Source organism: Erigeron canadensis, chromosome 5, assembly GCF_010389155.1.
Source record: "Erigeron canadensis isolate Cc75 chromosome 5, C_canadensis_v1, whole genome shotgun sequence".
In the NCBI taxonomy this organism is placed as follows: domain Eukaryota; kingdom Viridiplantae; phylum Streptophyta; class Magnoliopsida; order Asterales; family Asteraceae; genus Erigeron; species Erigeron canadensis.
In genome coordinates, this window is record NC_057765.1 from 35,314,380 (window position 1) to 35,329,707 (window position 15,328).

The 15,328-nt window shown below is 33.5% G+C and overlaps 3 protein-coding genes across 3 annotated transcripts; all 3 read left to right on the forward strand.

The window, feature by feature from the left end:
* Positions 1-2,690: 2,690 nt before the first annotated feature.
* On the forward strand, positions 2,691-4,014 carry LOC122601678. The gene is made up of 3 exons (XM_043774419.1): positions 2,691-2,813; positions 3,211-3,297; positions 3,439-4,014. The coding sequence occupies exons 1-3, from the start codon at positions 2,691-2,693 to the stop codon at positions 4,012-4,014; spliced, it is 786 nt and encodes a 261-aa protein (XP_043630354.1).
* Positions 4,015-6,652: 2,638 nt separating this feature from the next.
* Positions 6,653-6,990, forward strand: LOC122602316 (flowering-promoting factor 1-like protein 3). The gene has a single exon (XM_043775015.1). It carries the CDS (start codon positions 6,664-6,666, stop codon positions 6,988-6,990), a length of 327 nt encoding a protein of 108 aa, XP_043630950.1. The 5' UTR covers positions 6,653-6,663.
* A 3,938-nt stretch (positions 6,991-10,928) lies between these two features.
* On the forward strand, positions 10,929-11,252 carry LOC122602387 (flowering-promoting factor 1-like protein 3). Its single transcript, XM_043775076.1, has one exon. It carries the CDS (start codon positions 10,929-10,931, stop codon positions 11,250-11,252), a length of 324 nt encoding a protein of 107 aa, XP_043631011.1.
* Positions 11,253-15,328: the final 4,076 nt, after the last annotated feature.

Below are 15,328 nucleotides of genomic sequence, written 5' to 3' on the forward strand. Positions count from 1 at the left end.
TAGAAAAGAAAGAAATTACGGGAACAAAATAAACATCATCACTTCCCTCGTTAAAAGATCTCAACTTGGACAAGAAGAAAAACATTTATTTGTTTCCTTATTTAGCTTACAAATTCTCTTATAAATAGGGACGTAGCTCAATGTAAGAAAATAACAATAAATAACAATCATTCACAATGTAACCCTTTAATTTTCCTACTCTTATTAAAGGCTGTATAAGCCTTACAGTCTTACTTTTATTGTCTATATCAATTGTTAACATGGTATCAGAGCATGGTTGAATGATTCTAGGATCAAACAACTGCTCATCAAAGAAATTTTGCAATAAACCAAAAACCTCCGTTCCAAACTCAAATCCCAAAAATCCCAAAACCCAATTCAAACCAAAATCAAACAAATCTATAACAGTCCTCAAATAGGACTTTAGTTGTACTAAAAAAGAATCGCCGAAAGAGACCCGTCAGAGAAGTTAATCCGACGGGAGAAGAAGAAAATATTCGTCGGCGAAGAAAAAGCCGGCGGAGGAGAAAACCCGGAGAAGAAATAGATTCGCCGGAAACACAAACCATCGTTGCCACCGCTGATAACTCAGATCCAGGTCGCCTGAATCGTAACCATATCCTTTCCGTTCTCCATGTTCTTCAACACAAGACACCATCAACCACCACCAAAACCGCTGGCCTCCAATTTATAGTTTAAACAACCAAACCGTCATCTGAACCATCGACCTTCTCACCGAACCACCGCCGCCGCCGTGCCATTAGATCTAGACATCATCTTTTGAAACTCAACAAAATCCACAAATCCATCACCATCAGCATCAACAATCTTGATCATCTTAACACAATCATCCTCCGTACACTTCTCACCCAACTTACTCAATATCTGATGCAACTCATTGCTTGATATCAATCCATTCTTATTCAAATCATAATGATCAAAAGCATCCTTCAATTCCTTCATCGCCGTTTTTTGTCAAACTTGTTGAATACTTTTTTGATTTCGTCGTTGTTTGTTAAGAAAAGAAAAGTGAAGAAATAGGGTTAAATGAAGTGTGTATTTTTGGGGATAAGAAAAAAAAGGTCATTGGTTTGTGAAAAGGAAGAAAGGAAGAAAAGTAATGGTAAAGATGATGGTCCCAAGTCTTTTTTGTGGAAGAAAAGAAAAGGGAGATGGTCCCTGTACAGGTGAAACTCCCTCAAGTTTCGATCAGATCAAGGAAAAAAACATATTGGTTAATTCGATTAGTAAGAAAAAGAAAAAGCCGGGTTCAAAAATTTGAACCCGCAAAAAGAAAAAACCGGGTTCTGATTTGAATCTGCAAGAAAAGCAAACCCTCCAACTTGAGGGGGAGTTTTCGAGAAAGAAATATTCCTTGGGAAGTTGGGAGTTCGTAATCTTAACCTTCCAACTTGAGGGGGAGTGTTAGAAAAGTAAGAAATATAGTTGTATTTTTTTTAGGGAGAGATATAGGTATATAAAAAAGTAAAGGCAGTAGCTCAACAATCAAACAAAAGGCTAACATGAAGAAAGCGACAGCTCAAACCAAAAGATACCATGTCCAAAGGCGGTATCTCACAAACAAAATTGTGAGACTACCATGTTGAAGATGGTATCTCAAATCAAGTATATCATGTCTGTTGAAGACGGTAGCTCAAATCAAAAACTACCATCTCTGAAAAAGACGGTAGATCAAACCAAAACTACCTCCAAACCAAAATCTACCATGTCTAAAGAAGGAAGTAGATCAAACCAAAACTACCATGTCTGAAGAAGACGGTAGCCCAAATCAAAAACTACCATGTCTGAAGAAGGCGGTAGCTCAAATAAAAAACTACCATGTCTGAAGAATGCGGTATCCCAGATCAAACTCAAAACCAATCCAAGCTGAATATTAGAAATCTCACTATTCAACTTGAGGGAGAGTGTTAGAAAAGAAAGAAATCACGGGATCAAAATAATCGACATCACTTCCCTCATTAAAAGATCTCAACTTGGACAAGAAGAAAAACATTTATTTGTTTCCTTATTTAGCTTAGAAATTCTCTTATAAATAGGGACGTAGTTCAATGTAAGAAAATAACAATAAATAACAATCATTCATAATGTAACCCTTTAATTATCCTACTCTTATCAAAGACTGTATAAGCCTTATAGTCTTACTTTTATTTTCTATATCAATTGTTAACAAATCATTTGACCCAACTAAAAGGTTAATTTAGACATTACACTGTTGGAAAATATATACTCCTTAAAATTGAGCTACATGATTTTCAGAAGTTGGTGCATTGTTTAGGTCATTACATCACATTAGCTTAACCATTATATCTGGGTATTTAGGCTAGTTAGCTAATAATGCCAAGTATCTTGAACTTATATAAACAACTAAGCGGCGTGGCACCTCATCGATCCACTCTTCCCGTGTTAGCACCGAGACTCATCTTGGCTCTTCTTTGTTTCCCTCTTCCCACCATCGCGGGGTGAGGAAGAGGTGTTGTAGTCCCAGCCTTTAACGTAAACAAAAAAAAACATTTTTTTTTCAAAATTAATGGTAACTTGTTTTTTTCCCCACCTATTATTTAAACAATGCATTACCCACTCTTTCAAACACACACATATACTCTTCTACTATTCTATCATCCACCCCATTTCATTCAAAAAAACAGACACACACATTTCATAAAACAAAAATGTCAAGTTCCGACGAAGATTCAACATCATATATTCGTAGGTACACAATAAATTTAGAAATCTTGAACACATTTGTTACTTTTTTGGAAGATGAAGAAAGAGAAACCGAAAGTTCTGCACGGGTGAACATACCAAGAGCACCAATAAGGTACAGAGCCAGAAACCATGCCGAAGTGGCAACCCGTTTATTTAATCATTACTTCGCCCCGGAGCTCGTCTATCCTCCTGATTATTTTAAAAGGCGTTTTCAAATGCCTAAGGAAATGTTTATTCGTATAGCTAAAGATATATAAACCTTTAACGTCATACAACCATATATTACCAAAACACTTTCAATACTTTCACAATCCTCCTTTCGATGTCGTGGGTACTCCCACTTTAAGCATTTTTCAAAAATATACATCCGCTATACGCCAGCTGGCGTACACTGCCAACGCCGACCAATTAGATGAGTACTTGGAAATGGGTCGACAAACGTCATACGATGCTTTGAACAACTTTTGTAAGTGTATTGTTCAGTTGTATCACACAGAGTACCTGAGAAAACCGAAACAAGAAGATGTTGATCGAGTGACCGCAAAACATGTGGAGATGCATGGTTTCCCGGTTATGCTCGGAAACATTGATTGTATGCACTGACCATGGAGAAACTGCCCCATTGCATGGCAAGGCCAATACACTCGTGGTGACAAAGGACACCCGACGATTATGCTTGAAGCGGTTGCTTCATATGATTTGTGGATTTAGCATGCTTACTTTGGACCCGCCGGTTCGAACAACGACATCAACATACTCGATGAATCTGACTTGTTCGACCAGCTCCTTGAAGATAGAGTTCCTGTGGTCAACTTTACCGCTAATGGCGGGCAGTTTACAAAAAGGTATTATCTAGCCGTCGGTATTTATCCTGAATGGTCGACACTTTTGAACTACTTTAAGTGTCCCATGGACCCCAAGACCACAAAGTTCAAGCGCTATCAAGAAGCTGCAAGGAAAGACGTAGAGCGTGCATTTGAGGTTCTTCAAGGTCGTTGGGAAATCCTATCTCATGGAGCGCGTCCATTGAGCATCAACAAAATTAAACATACGATGTACGCTTGTGTGATTTTGCACAACATGGTCGTTGATTATAACGGTCGTGTAATTAGTCCGCTCGAATTGGACTTAATTCCACCCGAGAGGCTAGTTCGTACTTGGGACGAACGAGTTGGAACACAGTTACGTATGATGGGGGAGTTACGTGATCGAGCGACTCACAACCGTCTTCATGTTGCTCTAGTCGAACACATTTGGAACTTGCCGGAACACCATCGTCAATGTTGAAGTTTGTTTTTTTAATAATAATGTAAAACTTTCCTTTTTTATTTATTTATTTATGTACCGTGTTGTTTTTTTTTTGTTTTTTAGATGTAATATGTTTCAACTTTATTTGTGTAATTTTTTTTTAATAAAAGTAAGTTTATTTTATTTTATTAATGTAATGTTTTTTATAATAAAAGTAAGTTTAACTTATTTTAAAATAAATATAAAATAATAATATATAAAAGTTGAGGAAGAGGTAAGGTTGGTAATGTGTAGGAAGCAGGGTCGTCTCCGAAAATGTTAAAAATGTTTGAGGCATGAGGTAAAAGGAAAAATTGGGCCCCTAAAATCCCGATATTTTAGGAAACGTCTGATTAGATGTACATATACACTTTTTTATACCGAGATATAAACTTTTCCTTTTCGGTTTTGTATGTAGCGTGCGCGCATTTAAAATTGTATGTTGTATTAAGACATTCGTGTGGTTAGACTAAGGGAATGATGTGTCTATTAGATTTAATCAAGGAAATGAAAGTTTGGTTCTAGGTGTTATGAACGTTTTGCATGCAAAACTATAGCTTATAAACTGATTTTGAAAGTGATACTCTTGTACCAAAAAATTGGCCTTTTTATTACTACCCTGTCCTCCCACTTTTTTGGGCCCTTCACTTTTTTGGCCCTAGGCCCATGCCTATACTGCATGTCCTCCCAGCAGAGCCTGGTAGGAAGAGGTTATTTAAGGAGAGAGAAAAAATGATTTAAGGAGAGAGAAAAACTAATGTAACAGTGAAGAAGAGTCAGGATAAGCTACAGGTTGGATGAGACGTAACATTTAATTGACAAGGACCGTGTGTACATGTGTTTGTGTATGTATGTACAAATAGATGTATGTATGTACACAAAACTTGATTCAAACTTTAAATTAAAGACAACCTTATATATTCGTAATCATAATATTCTTTCAAATCCTTACTTTCTACCAAATTATGTATGTTAAAAGGAGCCAATGATTGCATGGGTTGTATTTGATGTATTGAGAATTGTACCCATATACATTCTAGAATAACCCATGTAGAGCAAAAGTTAGGTATATGGAAAATTTGGAACAAATGGAATTCTTCACCAAATTCCCAGCCAAACCAAAAGTAACATGCTTTACATGTTGATCCCTTTGTTACCTTTTTAGCAGAATTCATGTTGAGTATGACTTTAAACAGAATGGTTGATTATATATGTTAACTGTTTAAGAGCGTGACAGAGTATGTTGTACAATCTAGAGGAGCATAACTTTAAACAATTTTTTCTCCTTTCATTATCCTCGCAGTTAAAACGTCGGGAAGAGTCTAGAGTATGGTTTTTAAGTGTTGATACATATCAATCTCAACCTTCGAGCAGCTTGCTAGTTGTTCTTGTTGATATATACTCCTTTCTGGTATTAAAAAATAAAATAAAAATGGACCATAAGTTTATTTGGAGATGAGGTAATATCCTCCGTGATAATAATCTTCGATCACATGATATCGAAAAGAATGTTCACTAGTAATATACTACACTTAATTTATAGATATATATTTGTATATTGTGAATAAAAATCATGAACATGCTTCCACGTATGTACGTACTAAATAACCTTGTAAAGCTTTACTATTATTTTGAGATTTTAATCTTCATTTTTTGGTATATCTGTATATGATGTAAAAGTGGAACTAGCCTATCTTAGTACTGTAGTATCATTTTGATTTGATAATTTGGATGTTCGTGTTATGTTATTATACAAAAGAATGATCCTCATTTTGCAAGTGTGTAGTCCTTTATTCTCTTCATAATAATATTCCATTTACCTAATTAATGATTTTCGCCCTGTTTGGCTTTTGTTTAATTTTTATATTTAATTTCAAGCTTTTCCCTTTAATTTGTGCAAAACCAACAAGCATCCTTTTGCTGAAAATGTAATTCGGCAGTAAGTGGTTACTTAGCGAATTGATGTCATATATTCCCATGACATAAAATATTCAAGCAAAATATATATATATATATATATATATATAGTACTAGTTGCGTACGTAAATGATTTATTCAGGAGATATGTACATGTCCATAACATATGTATAGTAGATACATATAAATCTATAAATACACTTACAGATTCTTTATATAATTATATTTTTAAAAAAAAGTGAATATATAACTGTTATATATATTAAAAATTAGGTATATAGAAACTCTTATATACTAATTTTTTAGTATGAGTTAAAATTTTAAGATATTACCCAAATTTGAGTATTTAACAGTCATATATTTACGTTCGATCTTTCTATGTCATATTTCTCTTTAATTGACTACTCTTGTATATAAATGAATTTTAATAATTAATCCTATTTTGGTTGAGAAATTTTATACTTGGATATATAGCTAGCCTCTTATAGAAAAGAGAATAATCACGAGCTAGGGATACATCATTTCCATTTCTTCTAAGTTATATACATTATTATCTATATCTATATATACATTATATATATTCTAGCAGAATATATGCCTACCTTAACCTTGTACTATATATATAAAACCCTCCAATTATCCCCTATATCAAATTAATTTGTCATCATATCTTCAACTTAAATTCTTATTCTTCACTAAACTATAGCTAGCTTAATTTCTTGAAAGAAAACCATGTCCGGTGTTTGGGTGTTCAAGAAGAATGGCGTGGTTAGGCTCGTGGAGAACCCGGGTGCTGGCTCCATGCAAGGTGCATCTCGTGGCAAGGTACTGGTGCACCTCCCGACCAACGAAGTCGTGACTTCTTACGAGGTTCTTGAAAGAATGTTGACGTCTCTTGGATGGGAACGGTACTATGATGATCCCGACCTTTTCCAGTTTCATAAACGATCCACCATTCATCTCATTTCTCTCCCGAAAAACTTCAAGAAACTCAAGTCCATGCATATGTATGATATTGTGGTCAAGACTCGAAATGTCTTTGAAGTACGGGATTCATAAGCTAAATAAAGATTGTATGCATCGATCTTTGGCTAGCTCGATAGTTTGATTTTCTGATTGACAAATATGTGTGTTTAATTAATTTGTTGTTGTGGTATGTCGAAAATTTGATAATTCGTGTTATGTGTAAGTTTGATAAATAATTAAGTACGTAGTACTCGTGTTGTTAATTAATAATTAGGTTTTGGAAGCTTATATATATATAGCTAATTCATGTTGTGGGTGGATCAAAAGAGTTTGTATATATGTGTTTGAAGAATTTGTAAGTTTAATTAGATATATTTTAGTGTGGTGAAATTTGAAAATACGTACTTTTGTTATATTATATGTCGGCTTGAATATATTGATATGGAACATTGGCATATACAATTAGCATTCAAATATATCTTATCTGAAAATAGACATGACAAGATGTGAGATTTATATACCGGCTTATTTTATCGGAAAGCAAATATGAAAACATATATAAAGAATCTGGAATATATATATATATATATATATATATATCACATACCCACCCATCCACACACATATCAAGTAGTATTATGTATAGAAAAGGTCAGTGTGACGTGGATATTACATATATATAATATCCATCTTCATAGAGAGAAATTTAATTTAAGTTTGAGCTAGCTTAGGAAATTAACGCCTAAGGATTCTCCAATGCAATATTAATTATCTATCTATCCCAGAGCTGCAAACACACACACACAAGCACACAAAACAAAATTCAATTCCACCACGTACACTACTCATTTTCATTGTAGACTTTTCGATCGGACTTATACATAAAAGGGTACGATTTTGCATAAAACCAATGTAGCTATGGGAGCAATCCTGATCAAGAAAGGCTAAGACGGCGCCTCGCATATGGGTAGCAAGGCGCTTATGCCCCGACGGTGGGGCCTTATGGGGAAGGATCCAGCCCAAGGGACAACACACACCCTACTTCAAGCGCACCTCTGTATCGGCCGAATCACTCTAAGGGTCTAATTGGTGGAACCGGTGAACCACGCAAACTAGTTAAATGCGTGGGGTGGACGGCTCATAGTACCCCCCTTTTTTTTATCTCGTCCTCTTTTAACTTTGGTAATGAATCACCTACTAAAAAAAGGGGCAGACGTGCATGCCTTATTTGCGACTACTAAGAAAGGTGGTGGACTCTTTTATTAGAGAAGGTAAGAAGAGGCCTAAGCATGGCAGATGTCGTACACTTGATCGAGTGGAAAATGAAAGTGAGACCTTATCTCTTTTTCTAGGCCTGTTCGGACATACGGTTCTTCTGGAAGATCAAGTTGATGAGCCGTGTGCTGGGAAACCTTTCTCACACGGTTCAGAGAGCACTAAATTAGAATGAGAGGTTCACTACCGCCACATCATTGCATTACATAATAAGGTCTTATGTATACTTATGTGTGATTTAAAATATTCATTTTAAACCTAGAAGACAAGATTCACCAGTGAAAATATTGCATCGATCATAGATATTACGGAGTATGATCATGTTGTCCTAAGGCCGGTTTCGATAATACAGAGAGTAATATGCATGTAAATAACATTCATCATGATGCAATCCCACATAAATATTATATGAGTATCATATAAGTATGTATCTATGAAGATTTGCCATAACTGAAATTTGGGATCACAATATGCAATCGGATTCATGTTTTTATTTTATTTTTATATTATTTTTGAACAGCAAGCCGTTTGCATAATTTAAGTACTAGCAATTAGATGCTAGCTAGTAATAGCTCATCAAAGAGACCCACAGCCTTGATATAAAGCCTGCTTGGATATCAAATGGCATTAGATGCTAGCTAGTAATTGCAAAATATATATTGCTTCCAAAATGTAGTCGCCAAAACAGTGGAGGAACCCAAGTGATTGGATATCAAATGGCATTGTTCATCACAACTCGATCGATCTTTACCAAATTGAGGGATATTGTTCCAAATGTTATGTAGGTTTCATATTCAATTGTCAAATTAAAAAATATAGTTTTGGTTGCAAACAATATATTGAGAAAACATGCACGTACACAATACTTTAATAGTTCATGCGTGGATCATATATAATTAACCCAAGTTTAATTTCATGAAGACCAATTAAGGACTAGAGTGATATAGCTAACAATCATAAGTGAGCATTTACTTTTCAGTCAAATGTTAGTTACGAGTTTGAAATTTTTGAAATGCATATTGAAAAGTCTTTGTCAATGAGGTGGGCATGAGAGTTTTCTCTAGCATTTAGTTAATTGGTTTCCTGCAGAACGGAAATGGGACTTCCATCGCCAGTCATGCCATCGGATTGACTGTGCTGGTGACGTTGTCGATCTCTACCGGATGATGAAGAGGTAATATTGCTAAGTCCAATCACCACTGTTGTTAAGAAAAAAAAAGATTAAATTCGATACCAAATGGGTTGACCGTTACCCAAATATAGTTTCCATTATCATATCATTAAAGGTGAGGTCAATGAACAGTGCCACCGCCACGTGACACTGTTCTATTGGTCCACCTATACCCGCGTTTTTATTTGCATTTTGCTATATCAGATTTTGTTCGAGTTTTTTTTTTGGTTTTCCTTGTTTCTTGCACAATTTTTTTTTTCCTTTGGTGCTCTTTGCTATTGGTTCATCTTATACCCCGCATCATTATTTAGATTTTGTCATATCGTATCCCGTTTGGAGTTTTTTCTTTATGTATTTTTATAGTTTTTTTGCTTTTGTGTTATTAAACGTGAGGCTAATGAACAGTGTCACCGCCACGTGACACTGTTCTATTAGTCCATCTACACCCCACATTTCTACTCAAAATTTGTCATATCGGCAACCGTTCGAGTTTTTTTTCCTTTCGGTTTTCTTGGTTTCTTGCACAATTTTTTTGCTTTTATTTGTGCTCTCTTTTATTGGTTCATTTTATATCCCACAACACTATTCAGATTTTACCATATCGTATTCCGTTTGGAGTTTTTTTCTTTCGATATTTTTCATATTTTTTTTGCTTTTGTGTTCTCAACTAATATATTGAAAACTTTTACTCAATATTTTGTTTTTTTTTTTCACAAACTTAAAGTGTTTATTAGATATTGCAAACTTTTTTTTACCATATCGTATCCCGTTTGGAGTTTTTCTTTATGTATTTTTATGGTTTTTTTACTTTTGTGTTATTAAACGTGAGGCTAATGAACAGTGCCACCGCCACGTGACAATATTCTATTGGTCCACCTACACCCCACGTTTCTACTCAAATTTTGTCATATCGGCAACCGTTCGAGTTTTTTTTTTCCTTTCGGTTTTCTTGGTTTCTTACACAATTTTTTTGCTTTTATTTGTGTTCTCTTTTATTGGTTCATCTTATACCCCACAACACTATTCAGATTTTGCCATATCGTATTCCGTTTGGAGTTTTTTTCTTTCGATATCTTTCATAGTTTTTTGCTTTTGTGTTCTCAACTAATATATTGAAAACTTTTACTCAACATTTTGTTTTGTTTTTTTTTAATTATTATTTCACAAACTTAAAGTGTTTATTAGATATTGCAAACTTTTTGATTCGGTTTTTTTAGTTTTTACGCACAAACATTATTTGTTTTCTTCAAGTTTAGTTTTCTTCAAGTTATTTCTTGGTTTTACACACTTTTATCTTTTGAATTATTAGGTTAGTTCAACAAGTAAACTAGCATAACAAAACTGTATCAACATGATAATTGGAGCCCCGCTTAGAACTATTGCCGTAAGGAATACATCTAAGAAATATAAAACCATTTTCCCTTATTTACTATATTACCAGAATATATACCGTTACATTACCAACTTAATTAACACATCCACCCACACCCCCTATTTAAACCTCCACCCTAGTATGAAATCTCACTATGTCCCATATACATATATTCTTCACTTCCACAACACTCACAAAACCATATATACATATATGGCCGGTGTTTGGGTGTTCAAGAATGGTGTGCTTAGGCTCGTGGAGAACCCAGGTGGCGACTCCTCGCAAGGTGCATCTCGTGGTAAGGTGCTGGTGCACCTACCCACGAATGAAGCGATCACTTCGTATGAGACTCTTGAACAATTATTGTCGTCTATCGGCTGGGAAAGGTATTACGACGATCCCAACCTTCTTCAGTTTCATAAACCGTCTACCACTCACCTCATATCTTTGCCTAAAGACTTCAACACGCTTAAGCCAATGCACATGTATGATATTGTGGTTAAGACTCGTAATGTGTTTGAAGTAAGGAATTCATAATTTAGTAATATTTTGTGATTATGATCAGGTGACCTTGATCATGATCATGCATCTATGGTTGGTTGCAAGGTTTTGATCTTACTTTTGATTGTAATACGTGTGTTTTGACCATGAATCATGTTATGTGTTTCTTATGTATAAAGTTTTCATTCTTAGGATTTCAAATATTTGTAAATTTGTATATGATATCATGATATGGTGTTCTTAATTAGAATATATGAAGTTAAATTCTTGTGTGATTAAATCAATTTTATTTCCTTTCTCTATTATCATGAAAACATATGAAATGAATGAAAGCTAGCTTAATATGCATATGAAACATAAGTTGATATATCGAGCAGTGAGTGAGTATGTACATGTACGATAGAAAGAGTTATCCTTAAAATAAAAAAAATAAAAAAATTTGAAAATGAGTAGATTTTGAAGACTAAAGTGACTGACGCCATATGACATTTTCACATTGGCCCCCCATCCCAGCATTCCTTTTTTCCCAGAAATCGTGTCAAGTCAACAAGCAAAAAAACGAGCCAAGAAAGTCGCCGGAGAAGCAAGTCGCCCCTCAGGGGCGGTGTAGAGGGCGAATCAGGGTGAGGTGGCATGAGGTTCGCCCTTTTCTTCTTCCACTCCCTTCAGTGTAAGTTATATGGGAAGAGCGAATCTTTAACTAATCACCCATGTCCCAATTTAGACGTCCAAATTTGACTTTTCTTTCTTTTATTATTTTGAATAAAAATATTTTTATTTGTGTTATACAAAACTTGATATATAATATATGATTGATTTGAATTTTAGATGTATTTTTTATTAATATAACTTTCATAAAGTGTTATACATTACAAGTAAAAATATTTACTGTCAAACTTGTTAAAAGATAACGTATTTTGAAAGACAATATAGGATATTTAAACTGGGATGGAGTGCATATATAATTGTATACAATCTAAATTGGGTAATTTTGTGACCATTTTCGATTAGATTCTTTTTCCATACGGCATTAATGGTTAACAAATCGAATCGTAATGATCAAATCATCGAAGTTACGAGTTACCCGTCATAACAATGTGTGTCGCACAAAGGATTCTGCTAGCCTATTTTATTTATGCTATATAAACACATAATAATAATAATTACGATAATATATATACCAATAAACTAAAACAGGATTAAGATATTCTTGAAACGACATATGACATAATCATTGATCGACACGTGTACTTTTAGTTTATTTATTCTATAAATTAGTTTTTTTAATTGTATATATATTCAATTTGCTTATTAGACTTACAATTAAACTTTAACTCTTAACTTATTAATACAAAATACATTATAACCTTATTTGTTTCTCATTAATATATTGTCTATTTTTCTTTTTTAACTCTTCAACTCCTATTACTTATATCACTTATAATATGAAGAATTGAAAAATTATAGTTTACGATTTGAAATCACAAAACTATTTAATTAATTGTCGTCATCCACAATGCTTAGAAGTTCTGATTTTGATGTGATCCAAAAAATTTAAGGTAAATCCAAAACTTTTACTAAAGATGTATTATATTTATCATTACTATTTTATTATTATTTAGTTTCGATCATCAATTTACTTTAAACATAATTTATTTCATAGTCATGAATCATATGTGAGACATATTCGAATTTCTTTATGATACAATCTGTATAGCTACCGTACATCGTACGGGTATAATTAAGACTAGTATAATAATATACATCATTAAATATCTGGATTGAGACACTAAATTAATTATCCATTATATAAAAACCCCACTACGTACGTTGTCAACTCTGCATGGTAATGAAATGAAGAATCCATAAAAGGGAAAACTTTATATAAGAAACAATATATTTCAGCTTAATTTATTTTTTCGATATATTCCCGCTTAAAATATGAATAACACATTGAAGGTTATTCTATAACTTTTTTAATCAAAACCATATGATGTCATCCATAATTATGCATATACCTTCGAGTTGTCATGATAGTTTAAATGCATGGCTAGCTAATTAACTTAAAGGTTAGCTAGTGCCCTTTTTCAGTAATTGAAGAACTGATCTATGGCAAATGAGCGAGCGATTGTGTTTTATATATATATATATATATATATATATCTGTGAGATATGATGCTTATTCTCTTGGAAATTGACAGCCAATATGTTAGGCATGTAATGTAATGCAAAGAAAACAAACACTAAGTTGCTTTATAATTAGTTTTATAAATAATCTATATCTATATATATAAATATAAATATATATATATTGGCCAGGCTTTATATATGATGCTCATTAATGTGTACGTGTATGTATGCAAGTATGAACAAATTACAAATATACATTTTAAGTGGGATGCATGTTGAGAAATGAAACAGTATATATTATTTGGTGTAGTGATTTCTTTTGCGGTATAGATCAATCTGTAAGACCATCTTTAACCCAAGTGTATTAAGCAGCGTATTGCATTCAAAACGTCGAAGTCTCGGCGTATTGGGTTAATGTGCTCGGCGTTTTCGTCAATGTATTTGGTCAAAGTGGTGACCAATACGCTGGGAGAGATGGCATATTGGATTTTTATTTTGTTTTGTTTTTGGGTTTTTATTTTTGTTTTGTTTTTGGCTGCAATACAAAGAACTTTAAAAGAATGAAGATTATTACAAGTAAATGAGTGTTGCAGGCTTCGGATAAGGAAGACGAAGACCACACAAAGTCAAAGTGTTATTTTTATATAAAACTCAATTTTTCATTTTGACCCATGAAGTTTTAAATAACTATATATAATCTGTTTATAAAGTTTATGAATGTTATTTACAAAGCGTTACAAATCGGTTTAAAAGGTTTTTAGTTTATTAAAATATGTTTTTTATTTGATATAATGTGTTTTAATAATAATAATATAAATTATGACGTGATACCAATAAACTGAGAATTCAGTGTAGAGGTTAATGTTAAAACTGGTTCAGTGTGGTGAGTCAGTGTATTGCTGATGTGGCATCAATAAATTGAGTTTCAGTGTGGTGGGTTAAAGATGGTCTAATTTTAGCTAGTCCATGTCATCGGCGGGGTCCGGGATTTGGGTGTGATCATCATTTCATAATTAATTGGGCCAGGGTGACTGCTCTGGAATCATGTCCTTTGGAGACTAGGAAGTAGGGCTGTAAACGAACTGAATAATTCATGAATCGTTCGGCGAGAAGTTTGTTTATGTTCGTTCGTTTAGTTAAATCAACGAACATGAACACAACAATCTGTTCTTTTAGTTAAATGAACGAACATGAACAAAGTTCCCGTTCGTTCATTTATGTTAATAAACGTTCGATCACCTGTTCATGAACGTTCGTTCGTTTATGTTCGTGAACATTCGTTCAATTATGTTCGTTTACATATATTAATACTTTAAAAAATAGTTTAAGTATAAATATTAATTTTATATCATATAATATACATATATATTTACATAGCTAATTATTTGTATTTGAAAAAAAAAGTTTATATATAAATACTTATAATATAATTTTTTCGTTCGTTCGTTAGTGTTACTTAATTTGTTTGTGTTCGTGAACATTTATTCATGCATGAACACAAACGAACGAACAAGAACAAGCCACTATATATGTTCGTTTATCCATTCATGAACACAACTTTATGTTCGCTTATTTGTCCGTGAACCGTTCGTTAAGTTAAACGAACGAACATGAATAAGGTTCGATACGTATTCGTTCGGTTTGTTTACAACCCTAAGTAGAAAGTGACCATACTACACATATGACTTATCTATGTATATATCTTGCATGTTGTTACTATTATTCGGCCGGCCTATCGTGTGTGTATGTGTGTTATCGTAATCAGCTTAGCGTCGTAACACTATAGAGAGCTCGCATGTTGTGTAGCCTCCTCACTTAATTACGTGATCTTTTGCAAGATGTAATTCGTACATTTATTGTATATATTAGAACAATACCCGCATGATGCGCTATTCAATCAAATCGTTCAATTTTTATCAAATGGACTTCCGTTTATGTCATCATTTAGTTTAATTATTTATTAAAAATCCTAATAGTCTAAT

Coding starts and splice junctions, on each gene's coding strand:
- LOC122602387 (XM_043775076.1), top strand. CDS start 10,929: ATGGCCGGTGTTTGGGTGTTCAAGAATGGTGTGCTTAGGCTCGTGGAG.
- LOC122601678 (XM_043774419.1), top strand. CDS start 2,691: ATGTCAAGTTCCGACGAAGATTCAACATCATATATTCGTAGGTACACA. Junction 2,814..3,210: donor AAACCGAAAGTTCTGCACGG/GTGAACATACCA, acceptor TGTATTGTTCAG/TTGTATCACACAGAGTACCT. Junction 3,298..3,438: donor TGGAGATGCATGGTTTCCCG/GTTATGCTCGGA, acceptor TTGTGGATTTAG/CATGCTTACTTTGGACCCGC.
- LOC122602316 (XM_043775015.1), top strand. CDS start 6,664: ATGTCCGGTGTTTGGGTGTTCAAGAAGAATGGCGTGGTTAGGCTCGTG.